Source organism: Lathamus discolor, chromosome 9 (assembly GCF_037157495.1).
Source record: "Lathamus discolor isolate bLatDis1 chromosome 9, bLatDis1.hap1, whole genome shotgun sequence".
Lineage (NCBI taxonomy): Eukaryota > Metazoa > Chordata > Aves > Psittaciformes > Psittacidae > Lathamus > Lathamus discolor.
Window position 1 is genome coordinate 15,895,286 of NC_088892.1, and position 18,310 is coordinate 15,913,595.

Sequence of the window (18,310 nt, forward strand, 5' to 3'; positions counted from 1 at the left end):
GCAGTTCGTTTTTCCATAGAGCTACCTATTCCCTAATAAAGTTCCATACAGGTTTTGAGTGTATTAGACACAAATTATGCCATTTATTGCTGGCATAAAATTAACATCTTTTTTAAGACCACGAAACAAACAGCGCTTAAGATGCGGTGCACTCAGTCTGAAATAATTGTAACTCACTCATTCTACTCTTCAAAATTTTCGTAAGCCATAAAATACTTATGAACAATAAAGTAATACTTGGGCATAAAATAAATTTACATAACCAGATTTCATTTCTATTTTGTGCACATATATATTTAATGTTTGACACACTTCAAATTCCATATGAAACTGTTCTCTAACCTTCTTTTCACCTCTTTCTAAAATAGTGTTTATATCTTCTTCTGTCAGCTCACTATCTTTGGAAGCAAAAACATGCGTGGCTCCATGCCGGATCATCTGCAGCATTTCATCTTTTGCCAGTTTGTTGGATTGCTGGTCTATGAGCCTTCCTAAAATTAGAAGAAACATATTGAAAGTTACAATACAAGAGTCTGAGCAGGACCATGCAAGCAGTAGATTTTATTTTAGTTCACAGGCAGAACAAGAAAGAAAAATCATAAGAACCATACATGGAAAAAAAATTAATTTCACTTTAGCTGCAAATAGACAGAAATCAGGGATGTGAGGGGAAATAAAAAATAAAATAAATACAAATTAAAAATAAAATTAAAAAAACCCAATGAAACTTTAGATTAAGACGTAACAAAGGATGTTTCACATTCAGATAATCCAAATTTTATGTTTAAGATTTTATTCTTACAAGCTTAGCTGAACTTCTAAGATCAAACCCTTATTTCAAGCTGAAACGTGACAAAGTATTCTGTCATAATCATTAAGAACTGCTGCACTCACTTCACTGATTACAACCCAAATCTCTGAATATTCTTCCCAAAATTCTAGTTTCTGTCCCAAAAATTCACTTTTTATCTCTTCAACTACCAATATTTTGATCAGCATCCTCACAACAGCACATCTTTTTGGAAATACAACCTTCAAAACTCAGCTTGAAAACCTTAGTTTTTGTGAAACTATTTTTCCAAGAGCTTCTAAACAAAGACACACAAAGCAGCGCTTATGCTCAATAAATTCAGATGTGGTAAGAAGCACATCTATGTAATTATTTTTAGCTGTCAAACAGTATCTATTTTTATTTTTTTTTTTAGCATATCCCAAGTATCATCTACTCAGCTGTAGTTTAATTTTCCTCATTTAGAGTTTTAGTGGAAGTCTATGCCCATGTTATTTAGGCCAACATATTTTTTTCAACATTTTCAGCTGAACAAATGCATAACTTACACATTATAGTTTCTTTGGTTGATTTAGTGTACTGCTATTATACACGAGGCCTGCATTCTCTCATACTGTACATTTGTACAGTTAGTTAACCCATACTTTCAGGGACTGAGCAATTGTGTTGCAGACAAACATATATACCAGTTGATACCTTGTTGTATAACTATAGAGTCCAGCCTCAGTTTTATTTCAGCTCTTTCTACAATCCTCTCTTCAACAGTATTATCAGTGATTAGTCGAAACACCCGTACTGGTTTCTTTTGACCAATACGATGCGCACGATCCTAACAAACATAAATCAATGAGTGTTCAGCAACAAAAACTCACAAGCAATAGACAGTTAGCTTGCAGAAACAGCAGACTGAATCTAGCACAGATTTCTTGCTTCCTTGCTTATTCAAGAGTATACAAAAAATGTAAAACCAGTATAGTAACATTTACTTAAATCTGGCTATTACACCTTTTAAGTTTAGGTAATTCAATAGCAATAAACACATCTATCTCACTGTAAATGAACATGACTGAATGCCTGTCTAGACTGCAGCTGGGAAAGTGGAAATACAGCAGTATATATACACAAACATCTGCCCTGCTTTCAAACTCCTTTTCCCACTTGACATAAGTATTGCAACTTTTACATCCCTAGCCTAAGCATATTAATTCCATGGGCAAAGTCCATGCAGCCACCGCTTCACTACTGTAGTTGTCCCAAGCTAACTATAGTGAAGCATCAATACACAGTTCACACAGCTCATGTACAATACACAGCAAATAAAGTCATACAACGAACATATTATATTTATTAGCAACAAAACTTGTGTTTATTCTCTCTGGAAAACAAGTATTATTCTGTCCTCTTAAATAAAAAAAGTTAAACTGGCCTTCAAGCTTGTTGGTACCAGGATTTTCTGACTGTCCTTTATGACACGTCATTAAATCTTTTACTGTCCTGCATAATATTCATTTCTTCCTGAAAATCCTACTAAAGCTCACAAATCACACTCATCAGTCTCCAGGAAGTCAGTCTACTATTAGCAGGCAACATGCATATCACAAGTTATTCACAGTAAATGAGGAGTTATTCACAGTAAATACTTGATGTGTTCAAGCTCATTAAAGCAACCAAAAAAAAACCCACAACAATAAAACAAATACCCCAACCCCCAATCATGCAAGAATGATCATGTGATATTATTCCACATGAAAAATCATAGACTTGATTTTTTGATATTCAGCACTTGGAAATATATTTTAGTATGTGTAACCCAAAGACAAGGTGGGTTTTTTTTTCCCCCTGGTATCACCACCAAATGATTTCACACTCATGCAGAAACAAGGTGGACTCCAAAAGCAAAAGCTTTCCCAAAAGGGAGGAATAAAAAGTTGCATGCTTTTCATTCTTTGCTATTATTAACAGCCCTCTGTTGTTTACTGTTGTCTCCTGGAAATGCAAAATTAAGAGTAATTCTACAGCTAAATAATACTGACACAACATTTTGACACAGTAATCTTATTCAATTATAAAATAGAGACATTTATAGAGAAAAATCTATAGTTTCTTCCACAATTCTGTTCATGCTCTGTTTATTCCATTCCTTAGTTTCTTGGTAGTTAATACAAAATAAACAACAAAAAATCCAAGTTCTGCAAACACTCAAGATAGAACAACGACCACATTAAATAAATGCATGTTATGGAGTTAACTCACCATGGCTTGCAGATCTACTTGAGGATTCCAATCTGAATCATAGAGAATAACCACATCAGCAGTTGCCAAATTAATTCCAAGACCTCCAGCTCTGGTACTCAGCATGAAAATGAATTTACTGCTGTTGGGAGCATTAAATGTGTCTATTGCTTCCTAAAATAAATAAATGCATAAAAGATCATTGAAGCATCAGTTTTCAAATAAGCTTCCAACAAGCTGGTGGCTTTTCAATGAAATTTCTTGAAGGGTAAGTTTTTCTTGAAACTGTAAGTTTGTACAGGTGGAAAAAAATCCATTCCAAGTCCACAAAATTACATTTTTCATTTAGCTGAGAAATGAATGAAGCCTACCTTACTGTGGACTAATAAAAACATACCCGTATCAGCCTTTCGAAACCATAGCATTTTTGTTTTACTTTGAACAATCATGTAGCTACTTACATATATGTAAATAACTTCTTAATAACCCAACACATAAAACAAAGACATTTTTGTTTATATACAACCTTCTCACCTCTCTTTCTTCATGTGGCGTCTGTCCATCCAGCCGGCAGTACTCATAGCCACGCCACATGCAATAGTCTTCCAAAATATCCAGTAAGCGAGTCATCTGACTAAAAAGTAGAACTCTGGAACCTGACAGAACACCACAGAAGATTTTATGATTGGTTTTATGTTTTCACATTGATCTTAACACAGCGCCTACCACAGAGCACAAGTAAAAATTTCTGTAAATTATTCTGTACTATGCCTAACTTACTCAAATCAGTCTTTCTTTCACAGAGTGACTTTTCTGGTATTGATTTAACTTCAGGTTATTTGGTAATTAATACAGAAGAAAAACACAGCTGAAAAAACAGTAACACTTAAAACCATGGTAAGATAATTAACTGGCAACTGATGCGCACAAACTAATCCTCTCATCAGAAATTTTCTTGAAAACAGAAGCAAGGCTCTGCTCTTCCTTTCCTACTGCTTCTCCATGTTTTTAGTCTTCCTCATCGTTCCTGTAAGACTTCCTTCCCTCCATGTGTTAAGATGTAGAGAAAAATGATTTTCACCTTGAACCTCACTGACAGTAATGAATATATTCCCTGGAGGCCAAACAAGAATGAGTCTATGTTTAAAAGGTAGTTTTACTTACAACGAGCATTCAGATCGTTGCTGTTCACAAATGGTACCCACCTTGCTCTCTGAGTTTTGCCAGCAGTTTATCCAGAACTAACATTTTACCACTGTTAGTGATGAGATGTGTGTCAGTGGTGTACGGAGGGCCTGGCTCGGCACCATCAAATAGGTAAGGATGGTTACAGCATTTCCGCAGCTGCATCAGAATATTCAGCAGACGCATCTTATCCATTTTCCCAGCTGAATTCAGGATATCAATGTCTTTCATCAGGATCCTTGTATACCTGAAGTTTTACAGGCAATTTTGAACAACTCTCAGTTTGTATTTGGTATTTAAAACATGAATAAACCCCTGCAATAACTCAAGTTACTTATTTCTGGATGTGGGAGTTCATTTATAATAATAAGCTATATTATTAGGAAACTTGGTGAAAATGTTCAACCAGTAATAAGGATTTATAAATCCATATACATGAAAGACAATTTGTCTGTGAATGACAATGGCCTGTCATTTACTATGTTATCTTACACTTCCATTGTAGGACTAGGAAGTAGATGAAACGTATCATTTGACTGAAGCTGCTAAATTGACCTGGCTCCTTTTCTCATATCTCTTCTGTGTTTGTGGCTCCTCAAGATTTTATTTTCATTTCAACTCAAGACTTTTACTGGTGCATACATACTTGGAACAATGGAGGAAAACTTAGTAGCACATGTTCTTTTGAATTAAATTAAGGAAGGAAAAGAAGTTTCTGCTTTCTTCCTCCCAACCCCTTTCATTACCCTTCCTGAGCTCTTCGTAACTCGTGCATCTTTAAAAAGAAGCCCCAAAGACACCTATAAATAGACTTCTCCATCTGACTGTCTTAACATGCAACTAAAAGGAGAAAAAAAAAAAACAAGAAGTCAGTGTCAAGAGCTGTGGTGTTCTTTCACAGAAAACAATCTCACTTTGCAGGATGTAAAGAACTTACCATTCCCTCTGCATTTTGCTGAGCCCAAGATAAATTTTTACTTCCTTCTTTGGAGGCAAACTCTTTTCTACTTCAGCTTTTATACGACGTAATAAAAATGGCTTCAAAACCTACATAAATTAAGAGGTTTTCCAAAGATAAATTTACAAAAGTGATTGCCTCAAACACAAAAAACAGATTCAGTTATCTGATATTTATTCAGAACTATCAGCCACTATTGTCAAGGTGACTCCTTCAAAAAATTCTGCTGAATTCCGCAAAATAAAGCTGTCCACTAATAGGCTAAGCTCACACATAAGTAACACGACATAATGAGTGACATATTCATTCTAAGAATCATAGAATCATAGAATAGTTAGGGTTGGAAAGGACCTTAAGATCATCTTGTTCCAACCCCCCTGCCATGGACAGGGACACCTCACACTAAACCATCCCACACAAGGCTTCATCCAACCTGGCCTTGAACACCACCAGGAATGGAGCACTCACAACCTCCCTGGGCAACCCATTCCAGTGTCTCACCACCCTAACAGGAAAGAATTTCCTCCTTATATCCAATTTAAACTTCCCCTGTTTAAGTTTTAACCCGTTATCCCTTGTCCTGTCACTACAGTCCCTGACAAAGAGTCCCTCCCCAGCATCCCTATAGGCCCCCTTCAGGTACTGGAAGGCTGCTATTAGGTCCCCACGCAGCCTTCTCTTCTTCAGGCTGAACAGCCCCAGCTTCCTCAGCCTGTCTTCATATGGGGGCCAAACCCATGAGCTTATAAAATCTACTTACTACCTTTTAATGTAAGCTGCTTCATTTTCATCAGCAGCATACACAAAATTCACAGTTCAAAGATAAGGCACATATGTTCTATTTCCACCTGATTTGATTTGTTACTGTATGAGGAAAAATATCTTTTAACTCATGCACAGTAAAAGAAAGGTAAAGGCATGCCTTTTTTCAGGCTAGCATGACATGTGCATCAGTATATTGCTCTCAGTAATAAATGTTTTCAAAAATATGCCAAAATTCTTCATTTTCACATGAAGTATAAATTTCGTCTGCTTCAAACAAGTGTTACAAAACACGTTTTGTAACAAACCTATGTCACAAAAAGCATCTGTAATAGTGAATTCCAATATTTTATTCATGAAAATTCTGACAGGCATTTCTGTAACTATATACCTTCACATTCATCTTCTCAACTTGGAGATGAAGGGAGAAATACTCTGTTGGGCGTTCTTTTTACACTGAGTATACTATTGATGACATCTGATTACAGCTTTAATTACTTACAGCATGAAGTCTTTCCACAAGTTTCTGATCACCAAGACAATTTTTAGTGTCGAACCATGAGTCAAAATCCTGTAGTGAGAAACAGCACAATTGGTATGAAGAGTTTATCATCTGTAGTTTTAGCAGACACATATTGGCTCTCTCTCACTCCAGCTGAGTGGTGTTAATCTTCAGACAAATGACTTCTACAATTGAAAGAAATTCTGTGCCAGCTCCCCATCATGCTGTAACTTTCAAAGCAGCTGAGTAAGTCCACAGACAAAAGTACTACTACCCTGCTTAATTTACAATGGCTTTCCATGCTCATCACTGCAGTGTTCAAGTTCTTCTTGTTACTACTTGTGTAATGATGTGGCAAGAAGGTAAAAAAGTAAAGAAACCAGAATCCTTAAATAAAGGAGATGGACAAAGCAAAACCAAGAGAAGCAAGCAGTACAAGGAAACATTAATGGTAACAGAGAAGAATGATTACTTGAATTCTAAATGAAAAAAAAAAAAGGCTTATGCATATTTGGTTGCTTTATATTCTTCATTCTGCATTGCCTTCACAAATTTTGTTCCACTTTAAATAGTTCAAGAATTAAGCAAAGTATTACATTCGCTATTATTTGTGTGAGACATTGGCACTAACGGAATGCACTGTTTCAACTAAGTAGAACAAAAAAGAACTCTACAGTTAGGTAAGCCACAAAGGTTCTAATGAATCCAGGTCTTTCACATTACATCTCTTACAAGCCTGGTCTTTCTTCTCTTCTGCAGATAGCAGCCTGGGAATCAAAATAACAAGAACAAAACAGTAATTCCAAACCTCAACTTACATCTGCAGAATTGAAGACATCAGGTAAAAGAAAATTGAGCAATGCCCACAATTCATGGAGGTTATTCTGTAAAGGAGTTCCTGTAAGCAGCAATCGATTTGTCGTCTTGAACTCACGTACGATCTCTGACAGCTAGAAATACAACAAATCATTATCATCATCATGTACATTTAAGCACAATTAACTTTGTCAGTTTCTGAGACTTGAAACAATATCAGCTAAATTTAAAGACAGTGAGTTACCTACAAAATGCACATTTACCACCCAACAGTTTACCACTTACACTTGAGAAAACCCCACACCTAACAAAATCTGCTCAAATGAGGTGGAAACTTTGTGTCAAACTATCTTCAACATAGCAAATAATTCTGAACTTACTTTTGATTTCTCGTTCTTTATTCTGTGGGCTTCATCAATTACCAGGTACCTCCAGTTAAATTTTTTGAAGACCGATTTCTCTTTAATCACCATTTCATATGATGTAACACAAACATCCCATTCACCAGGCATCATAACATCACGGATAAAAGCAGCCTAAAGCAGAACAACTGAATTAATTAACATTTATAAATATGATCAACTGATGTCGAATTCAGTGAATCCGATTTCTACCAACATTACTAATTCACTAAGCTAGCACACAGAAGATGACTCTGAAACATCCTTTCAGTAACTGAAAGTTACGGTAACAAAAGCCTTCAATTCTTTGTACTTTAAGGCACAGACAGGGCATCAGCTGGGGTTACAAAACACTTATTTTCTCCTATTCAAAATTAAGTATTTACTGTTCAACATAATGTTTCTGTAATTTAAATACAGTACACATTACCAGTAGGGGGAAAACCCACTAAACTCACCCGTCCAAAGATATGATCCACAAAAAGTTTCAAAACAACTCATGCAGCCCACTCCCATCTCCACTCAAATATTATCTCCCTCCTCTGTCCCATCTCTATTTTGTAAGTGATACACACCTAAGTATATAAATCCTTTTACATGAAGGAATATCACCTTATGGAAAAGCCACACATGCACCTCTCCAAGAACTAACTTAGTAGTATACACAGATACCCCCGCAATTAGGACTGACAGAACTGTTCAGGTCTGCAGCCTTGAAGAGCTACACAATAAGGCTGCACAATGCAATGCACTGATTTACAAAATTAATGAACAGTCACAATGAAATACAGAAGAGAAAAAAAAAATAGGTGCAAAAATCAAAGAGGAAGACAACAGAAAAAGAGGTCAGACAGCTCTCTTCGATCCCAGCCTATTATTTTCCCTACTGTCATGGTTTAAGCTCAGACAGTAACTCAAAACTATGCAGCTCCTCGCTCACTCCCCCGCATTTTCTCCCAAGTTATAGCATAACATTAAGTATTTTCAATGCTAATATAGTTAAAGATGACTAAAATACTGTAACTAAGTAGCTCAGGCAGAATTCCACATAGCCACATGGGGTTTTTTTGACAAATAGTATTTTTGAAATGTAGAACACTTACTCTGGCATCTTTATCTCCAATAAGGCAAACAGCACGTAACGATGGAACCCAGCGTTTGAATTCATTCATCCAATTGTGCAAAGTTGATTTTGGAACCAGGACCATGTGAGGCCCAGGAATGTTTCGGTAATGCTTCAGATAGCCTAATAATGCTATTGTTTGCAGAGTCTTACCAAGGCCCTGCATTGACAAAGAAGTGGGGGGAAAGAAACACGCTGAAATACCGTAGATAGTTTCAAACAATTTTCTTACTACATAACTCTGCCACTTAAGCTGTTGAAAGCAAACTACACTGCAAATGTTTGCAATACAATTTCTTTCACTGCATTACAATTCCAGTTTTGAAAAATCTGTTGTAGAATGATGCATACTACTGCATGTAGTTTGAATACTACAGGCATTTTAATGCTGAATTTTGCTCAGCAATTACTACAAAAATTCCAGAAGATTACTGCTTACCATTTCATCTGCCAGAATGCCATTGACACCATTTTCATACAATGATATCATCCAGTTCAAACCTCTAACCTGATAATCTCTTAGTGTTCCTCCTTTCACATCTGTAAATGCAAGATTCCTCTAAGTAGAGAAATACTAAGTGGAAATTTTAATTACAATCTGCTCTGATTAACTGCATCAAAGCAATCAGAAAACTGTCAATACTACACTTACATGAAGGAGACTCCTCAAATCGAATACACACATTAGATGTTTTTCGACTCTCTGACAACAGTTCTTCATCTTCTTCTTGTTCCGTGCGCCTGTGACGGTAACTAAAGGAGGAATCCAAGATTCATGTTTATAGGAAATAATTGCAAAACACCAACTATAAAATCAAGAGAGAAAAATTATAACAGAAACAATCACTGATCTAAAGTGTGTGTGTTCTAGTACCCTGACCAAAATCATATCCTGTAAATATGGTGCTCCTTACGGTTCAATCCAGCTTTAACAGGACTCATATGAAGCCCTCTTCTCCAGAGCCATAACTATGACAACAAGTATCACAAGTTCTCCAAGGTACATTTTAAACAAGCAACACAGAAATACAAGACACATATCCGTGGTGGCCTTAGAATCAATTACTTGGCAACTATATAATTCAGAATAATCACACAATTAAAAAAAGATTAAAAATAGAAAATACCATTTTGTAAATGTTCCAAAAAATAGTTGCTTGCTATTACAAGACCCCTCAAAAACACTACATGCAGGCTATGCCTGCATTATTAAAAGAGACATGGTGGATCAAGACAATTGGTGCTGAGGATCCAATATCAGCACTACATGTGCACTGTCATGTTTTGACTTGGTCTCACTCCACTCTGGTCCCACTGATGTGTCTGCTAGTAACTGGAACCCCAGGTGTATTTCTGGAGTACATCTTGTAGTTCAGCATCATGCAAAAGAAATTCAATCTGTGTGCTCCAAAGTCACATTATGGACCAAAGCATTTTAAGTACTAAGAATCAGGGAATTTATTTTAAAAGTGGACTTCTGATGCAGTGCAATACTAACATTAATAGATCAGCATGCATATACCAAGCAGCTTTTAAAGAAATTATGAGACACCATTAATAGGAAAAGTTCTGGACTTAATTAAAGCACAATCTCTATTAACTAAACAGATGTGCTACAACGCATAATTTGTTTGAAAGTGTAAGTTATAAGTAAAACATACTCCCCAGCAGAAATCAAACTCTGTTTTTCATCCTTTTTTATCCGTGGCCGTCCCAGCTTGACTTTCAATGGAGATGTTGGTGATTTTTGTGCTGCAGGCTGAATAAAATGTGCAAAAAGTTCTGTCTGCTTCAGGAGGAATTCAAACCTTTTTGCTCGATCTGCTTTCTAGTTTCCAAAGTGGGGAGACAATTAAAAAAAAAGAAAGGAAAAATAAAGAACTTTTCATAAAAATATTTTTTTATTAAGAAACGGATTTCAGACACTCATGAGAACAACTTACGAGGAAAGACTGACAAGACCACCTGTCAACTGTGAAACCAACTCAGAGGGCTACAAGCATCATGAAATATGGTGTCCCTGCCCATGGCAGGGGGTTAGAACTAGATGATCTTTAAGGTCCCTCTTAATCCAAACCATTCTATGATTCTACGAACAGTTGCTGAGCTGCTTCAGCTTACAGCTAAGCATGAACTGCTTTAGAGAATCCAACTGTAATACGTGATAGTTCAAATAAACCTTCATAAATACGACAGCAATCTGGAAGACATGGCAAGACTTGATAACCTCATCCCAGCAACTCACTTGCATTCAAAACTCAAAGACTAGTAAAATGACTCAAAAGCAGTTTACCTGTACAGATTGCGTAAGTGTGTGTGGCACACCAGCAACTGCGAAAAGATATTTTAAAGAACTGTCTACAAAAGATAAAGAAAAAACTTAGGTTCTGACTTACTCTAAGGAATGCAACCCTAACCCTACTCAAGTCAGTGGCAAAATTTCCATATCCTCAGTAGGATATCCTCACAGCTCAAGGCTATCAGGATTTGATAAACACAACAGTGTGGTAGTTCTGCCTTTAGAGGCAGGACTACAGCAATAGATGCACCAGCCCAATACTGTTTGCATGGAAGTCTGTGAATTTTGCTGTCAGATCTCAAATTTCAATCATTTCAGTTATGCCATATCAATGAGGCATATGCACCTCTCTACAGAAACACAGCAAAACACGTTTTCCTCTATATATAAAGTACGTTATATAATTTTTAAGAAAAATATGCTAAAACTCAAATGCTATCTGACAGAATGCAACTACCAGTATTTCTATGTCATTTTCATGTGATTTATACCTTGCTATGAACTATAAAAGTGAACTTGTAGTTCTGTATCATAACCCTTCTAGGAAATACGCAAACAACAGGAAGCTTTTCTGCAGGCAACTTACATGCAAGTGAAAGTGCTCTAACAGCAATAAACAAACTGAAGGGTAACCAAAATGAACGGGACGTGCAATGCATGATCTTGCCACATGAGGGCAATGCATTACTTGTAATAGCGCACCGCTTACCAGCAAATAAACATCTTTCGAAAGATCTCCTGAAAAAACATTACTATTTTTTCCCTTGCATCCATTATTGGACCATTTGTGTAAATATTTTGAAAACCAAATAAACTGTAAATAGAAACTAAAACTAGGGGGGAAACATCTAAAAGGAGGAGTCTGTTTATACTCATACAGGGTAAGAAAAATATCCAATGAGTAGGGTTATTATTAAACTAATAATACATGGTATTTTTTGCAAGCTAACCATAACTGTAAGGTTCTATACTGAATGCTACAACAGACTTTTCTGCCTGCAGGATCATTGGCTGGGTGTAAGCAGCATGCTTTGATAAATAGTAAAGGTCGAGCTCACAACTGATGAAAGGCAATTTTTTGAGACCTATTCCCTTTGCCTCTTAGAAAAACTGAATTAAAAGTCTAATTTAGGAAACCAACTTCAGTTACTTACCCAACTCATTCTCAACAAACAGATTTACCCGTGTAACTTCTCTTGCCAGTAGGCATCAATTTCTAAGAGTGATACTCTTCCTTGGCTTCTATGGTATCCAACCCTTTCAGACTCTACTGTAACTATTAGACATCCATTTAACATTAAAGCTTTTAAGAAAAATGCAGCTAAACAGAGATACCAGTTTCAACCAAGAATACGTGTCATTCAAGAACAAGTCTTGTAATGGACTCTTGGTTTCATGCTCTTTGTAATACATCAGTTACACTGTTCTCCCTCTTCTCCATCACTACAAGCATCCTTCATTTGTGTTATGGACAGATCCTCTTTTGCATTTTTGCAGCACATACCTTAAGGGGCATATCAACATCAAACCTTTATGCTTTTATATGCTGAGAAACTGGCAGCTTCAGTATTTCTCTCAATTAGTGTAAGGATGCCTCTGACAGAATTCAAGGGGTCATCAAATGAAGCTAGCAGAGACAAATTCAAAACCAAAAGGGGAATATTCTAAATATAAAAAGGAATTGAATAGAAACTCCTTTCCCAGGAGGGTGTGGATAACTAAACCGACACGAGGGAAAAAAATGCCAGCAGACAAATCCATGGGGAAGGGTGGAGGAAGAGGACAGACAAGGACACGACAAAAAAAAAAACAACAGTGACAACTGAGTATAAAAACAACAGCCTCCAACTCCAGAAATCATGCAGACAAAAATATTCCTAAGGATGGGATGGTGTTTAACAGAACTATCACTACCTGCTTCTTCTGTTCTCATATTTTTCTCTGTTAGCCACTACAAGAAACACCACACAGGACAAGACATTTAAATGAATCTTGTTTTGTTTTTCTTTTCTGACACATCCAGTCTGCAATAACTCCTTGATCCAGTTCAAGCAAACAAATACACATCAAAAAGCTGCAGAACGTTTTGCGATGAAAACGCTTACCATCTTCTCCTCATATTCTGGGTCAACTTCTTTGTCAGGTCTAGCTGCTTTTGGAGGAAGCTTGAGTTGAAACGGGGGATCATTTTTCTGGAATTCAAATTTTAAACACTTTGTAAGCATCAGATTCTTTGTTCCTTTTTTTTTTTTTTTTTTGCAAAAAGGTATTAACCTGAACAAACCTACACATTACAAGAGAAGCATGCTACTGTTTAAAAATAATTATTTCAAAATGAAGTTGACTGCATTGATTAGTATTACTTCACCCAAAGCAGAACCTGATATCCATGATAAAACGAAAGCGGAGATATGACCAAATAAAACAAGAGCTGAAGATGTCTCATCCTCATGTTTATCACTTCAAACAGGATCCAAGTTGAAAGCATTGAAAGAAAGTACTGAAAGAGGGTAAAGTTTAATCTTTCACAGAGATCCTGCTTTAAATATATAAGTAAAATATAGTATCTTGAAAATGTATTTTTAAAAAATGTGACTTCTAAATGCAAAATTTCTAACTATAAATTTCTGGCACTCACATCTTGGCTGGGTTTTGTTTGTTTTCACTTCTAGATGAATAGTCAGGAGTTCATTTGGAAGAACAGGCTTAACTACATTTAGCCATACCTGGGAAGAGCACAAATTATAAACCAAATCAATGGATGCAGCAACCACTACATGGTATGCTCTTCAACAGGTAACAAACAACTACCTTATTTACTATAAATGAAAGAAACCTAAGAAACAGTAACAAAACCAGCTGACTTCTGTGGTTTATGAGATTCATTTCTGTTTTCAATTGATAAGCTCAAAGCAGCTTTCCACCATTTCAACTGCTACGTTGTTGTATTAAAAACAAACACACAAAACCCACAAATCATTATATTGGCAAAATATACATATATATGTATATTTAAGACTTGTAGGAGAAATATTTGGTGGGTTTTTTCCTCTATTCAGTCTCTGAATTACGCCTTTCCTAACACACCTCCTGCAAATAAAAATAATATTCAATATTTTTTGAAAGGCATTAGATTATAAAAATGTTTTTTAAAAGCACTGAATAATCTGAAAGAACTGCCAAAGAGCATGTCTGTATAAAATGTAACAGAGCAGAGTCTTAATCTGACAAGCACTTTAGGTACCAGCCTACTATAATTACATTAAAATTAAATAATAATTAATCTAAATCAGAGTCAAGTAGCAAAACAAGACCAAAGTGGGACTGAATATGTAGAAGTCTCTCAATATGCTTAAATTTCATCAATGTTGCTGAAAAATATATATGCCAACTTACTCCTTAAATTTAAGCACTATCATGCAAATGGGAGGAACATTTTCTAAAGTCAGAGATTACATTGTCAAGTTTTGCCCCAAAGGCATAGTTCTCAGCAAAGGTGAACAATACCAAACATATAATGAACTTGTTTGGCAGGTTAATGATTTTATAAATGCATGAGTTCATCTTTGCAGGGCCAAATGATTATGTTGCAAATAGGTACAATTAGAAATATTCTACACTTACAGCTTCTTCAACCACACGTAATCAGCTTATCTCAGAAAGCAATGTTAGGAGAGGACTGTTACACCAACATGCCAAAGAACAGGTCATATATACAAGTATATTCACACCTCCACTATATTACTGTGTAACACAGACTTCAGTAAAAAAAGAGTGACAGTGCTTATTATCAGGCACAAGCCTTGTTATTAAAGGGACAAAATACTCCTCCATAAAAGAAAACAAAATTGATAACAGGCCATTTCAGACATCTTCACTTCTCCCAGAAATCAATTACACAGATAGGTGCTACTGGAAAGAAGTTGTCCTGTCTACCTCAGGTAAGCATGAAGTTTCTCCTGGACAAAGCAAGCAACTCAATATTATGAGAATCCCTTTTAACTGCAAGTTTTCCAAGTAATGTTATACAACATTACTTATGCCACAAGGCAGATGGCTCTAGTGCCAGTTCTATTGTTATTCTGGGAAAATCTTAACAAAACTTATTGTGGCATACAAATAAAACTCATTCAGAAATAAGTATAGGTGAATAACACACTCCGAGTTAAAGGAGTAAATGAATTGACACGCAAACTTACTGCAGTACAAGAATCACATCCTACACCTTATCTTTCCTAGACAAAACACAGTTTCCCCCCACTCCTCATTGCAGTGTTTCTCTCGAACACTGATGACCCGAAAACACCTGAAATAACGCACAGGAAACAGTGAAAAAAGAGACAAAACCTAAGACACATGCACCCCAATACCCTTTCTCTTCCTCACAACTTACAAGGGAAAAAAGATACGCTGCAGTTTCACTAAAATACTGCTCTGGGTAGTAGGGACAAATACCATATCCGAACTTGCTTCTGAGTAATGTTTTGAATTATAAAAATCTAGATGTTGAAAATTATTAAATTTGTTATGAGCTAGAACACTTCTCCCTTACTACCAATTGGCTCACGTACCTAACACAGCACAGAAACACAAAGTATTTCATTAAGTCTATAAGTTTTACACTAGAAACTTTAGACAATGCATCCTCATCCCTTAAAGGGCTGACTTAACAGGAAACAGGAGGATCAGCTGAAGCCTCAGTACAAATACTTAACCAGCAAAAAAGGTACTTTTGCTTTTAACTCAGGAAGCAGGTGGCAACAATATGCCACTACCTAAAGAAGGTTTCCATTAAAAATTAAACCCTAGATAAGACAGGCCCCTGAAAACTGGTGTCATTTAAATACCTTACAAGATGACCACGCAGCACTTCTAAAAGTAACAGACCCTGAGTATTCTAAGGATCCAAAATACTTCCCCAGCCCAGCCTAAACAGAGCTACTAACTTCAGGCTGAGAGATTTCTACCCAGCAAGTGCAACAGTTAGTTGTAAATTGGACAGGCAATATGAACACCTACATAAATGACTGGGAATACAAACTGCTGCTGCTTTGTTGACTTTGCTAGTAACCTGTGCCATTAAGAACTTTAAACAGATGCATTAGAAATAATTAGAAGGACCCTTTTTGTTTTTAACACACATATAAAAGTGGAAATACATTCTGAAGAGCCATTAATGCACTGGTTTGGTACTATGAGCAAGACTATGTACAATGAAGCAAAACAGTGAGAAGGTAACAGGGCACAACAGGTTGTATTATATGCCATATTACACAGACTGTGCATGTAACTGTATAGGTACGTAACACACCTGTGGTCCAACATGAAGTGAAATTCCAGTCTGAATAGAAACCTCCAACAGCAAAACCTGTTGGGTTTTTTTCCCTCAAGGCACATATGGCACAGCACCACAATGTTGATAATATTCAGAACCATTCACTGCTTCCAGATAATTTCCCCAAGCACGCATTCTCTACATATTCAGCCCTAACTTTCTGCCAGTTGGCATGCATAAAATTTGGTGGAATAAGTTACATCAAACACAGAAACAGCCCTTGAACAATCAGGTGATGTTCAGAATTATCCTGTTCTGTATCTCATAGCTGTCTGCCTCCCATAAATAACAGAATAAAGACTTAAGCATTCTCTTCAGGTAAAAAAGGTGCTTTATAGATTGGAATTGAAATTCTGATTGCACTAATGTACGTATTTCTCCGGTGCTCTCCAATATCACAAATACATGCCAGATGGTCATCACTCTTATTAAGTTTCTGTAAGATTCATTCTTCAGGTTACATCTTGTTCAGTTTCCAAGGATACCCGAATACGTCACTTTTTACCCTCCTTGCGCCTTAGCCTTTTTCCCCGAAAACCTAAAGGGAAGAGGCTGGCAGCCATAAGCGCTCCCCCGAAGGGTTCATTCAGTGCCACAGCTGCATTTCAGCCGGCCAGAGGGCAGCCTGCAGCCCCGAGGCGTGAGGGCTGGGTCGGACCGCTGCGGCCCGACCTCCGCGGGCTGCACGGCGGGGAAGGGGCTCCACAGGCGCCCGCTGGCGGCAGCCGCCACGGCGATGCTGAAGCACGGACCAGCGCCTGCCTGCGCGGCGGGGCCGAGGGCGCCCGGGCAGGGGCCGGCTCGCAGGGCCGCGGCGCAGCTGGGCCGCGGCCCCGGGCCCTCACGGGCTGCGCAGGTCGGCCGGCGCGCTGCCAGCGGCCCCAGGCTGTAGCCTCATCCCCGCAGGCTCCACCGCCCGCCCTCCCCCGCAGCGGTACCTCCTCGGAGCCGGGCTCCTGCGCAGAGGCCGCCGCGGCGGAGGTGGAGGGGAGCTCGCCATCCGCGCGGGCCGCGCCGGGGCCGGTGTCCATGTTGTGCACGGCGGGGGGGCGAGGGCGGCCCCACCGCCCCAAACACCGCGCGGCTCCGCCCCGCCAGGCTCTCGCGATGCTTCGCGCAGGCGCTGGAGGGACGCGTGTGGCGGACGGGGCGAGGGGGGGTTAATGGCGGGGGGGCAGACGGGGTTGTGTTTTCAGCCGAAAGCCGAAGCACAACCCTTTAGCAGCTGCTTGGGATAAAGATGACGATCCCTGCTGGAACCACAGCAGCGTGCTCTTGTGGGGCCTCTGGGAGGCTCCAGGCGCCGGTTCCTGGCCGTCCGCCGTGGGATGCTGCGCGACGCTCCGGTGCGTGCCTTGCTGCCGAATGTCAGCGCAGCTCACACAGAAGGCAGCGTTCAGGGCCGCTACGCACAGGACTGGGTCTGGATGTGCCCAAGGGAGGTGCCGCAGGTGCCTCAGAGGCTCCCGGGCATCTGGTGTGTTTGGGGCAGCGCTGGCTCTCAGGGCACGGACCGGGGCTGCCCTTGTCCCGCCTGCTGCCTTCGTGGTCTGCAGGGGGCTGCCAGCCTCTGCTCGTGTGCGAGCGGCAGGATGTGCCCCCCTGCCTGTGGCCCGGCGCTGGCATGGGCAGCTCATGGACTCCAGACCTGCTGCAGGAGGCAGCGGTGGTACTGACGTGACAGCTGACATAGCGGTGAGGTGCTGCAGGAGCCAGGCCGTAAAACAACGGGACGGGGCAGAGAACTTCCGACTTGCCCTTTGTTTTCCTTGCTTTCAAACCCTGTGGCAAATAACAAGTGTGTTTTCCTGAGTGCCCCAGGCTGTATTAGCAAGAAAATCATCTCAACGTCTTCAGGGCTGAGGTACCAGGAGAACCCCCAGGCAAGAGCAGCCTATGCAAGCAAA

The 18,310-nt window shown here is 38.8% G+C and overlaps 1 protein-coding gene across 4 annotated transcripts in view; it reads right to left on the minus strand.

The window, feature by feature from the left end:
• The window catches only part of SMARCA1 (SWI/SNF related, matrix associated, actin dependent regulator of chromatin, subfamily a, member 1), a 34,062-nt gene extending 16,568 nt beyond the window's left edge, over positions 1 to 17,494 (minus strand). The window contains exons 1-16 of one of the 4 annotated variants that reach the window (XM_065689109.1): positions 17,342 to 17,427; positions 13,707 to 13,794; positions 13,174 to 13,260; positions 10,431 to 10,597; positions 9,422 to 9,522; positions 9,209 to 9,309; positions 8,750 to 8,929; positions 7,626 to 7,781; positions 7,248 to 7,379; positions 6,430 to 6,498; positions 5,145 to 5,254; positions 4,228 to 4,454; positions 3,557 to 3,678; positions 3,044 to 3,196; positions 1,487 to 1,619; positions 343 to 491 (exon numbers count right to left, since the gene is read on the minus strand). In XM_065689109.1, coding sequence (XP_065545181.1) covers positions 343 to 491; positions 1,487 to 1,619; positions 3,044 to 3,196; positions 3,557 to 3,678; positions 4,228 to 4,454; positions 5,145 to 5,254; positions 6,430 to 6,498; positions 7,248 to 7,379; positions 7,626 to 7,781; positions 8,750 to 8,929; positions 9,209 to 9,309; positions 9,422 to 9,522; positions 10,431 to 10,597; positions 13,174 to 13,176 — 1,803 coding nt within the window. In that variant the 5' untranslated portion in view covers positions 13,177 to 13,260; positions 13,707 to 13,794; positions 17,342 to 17,427. Of the gene's footprint in view, positions 1 to 342; positions 492 to 1,486; positions 1,620 to 3,043; positions 3,197 to 3,556; positions 3,679 to 4,227; positions 4,455 to 5,144; positions 5,255 to 6,429; positions 6,499 to 7,247; positions 7,380 to 7,625; positions 7,782 to 8,749; positions 8,930 to 9,208; positions 9,310 to 9,421; positions 9,523 to 10,430; positions 10,598 to 13,173; positions 13,261 to 13,706; positions 13,795 to 17,341 lie in introns of those variants that run through there. The other 3 variants (XR_010614775.1, XM_065689108.1, XM_065689110.1) reach the window with 3 other exon arrangements.
• Positions 17,495 to 18,310: the final 816 nt, after the last annotated feature.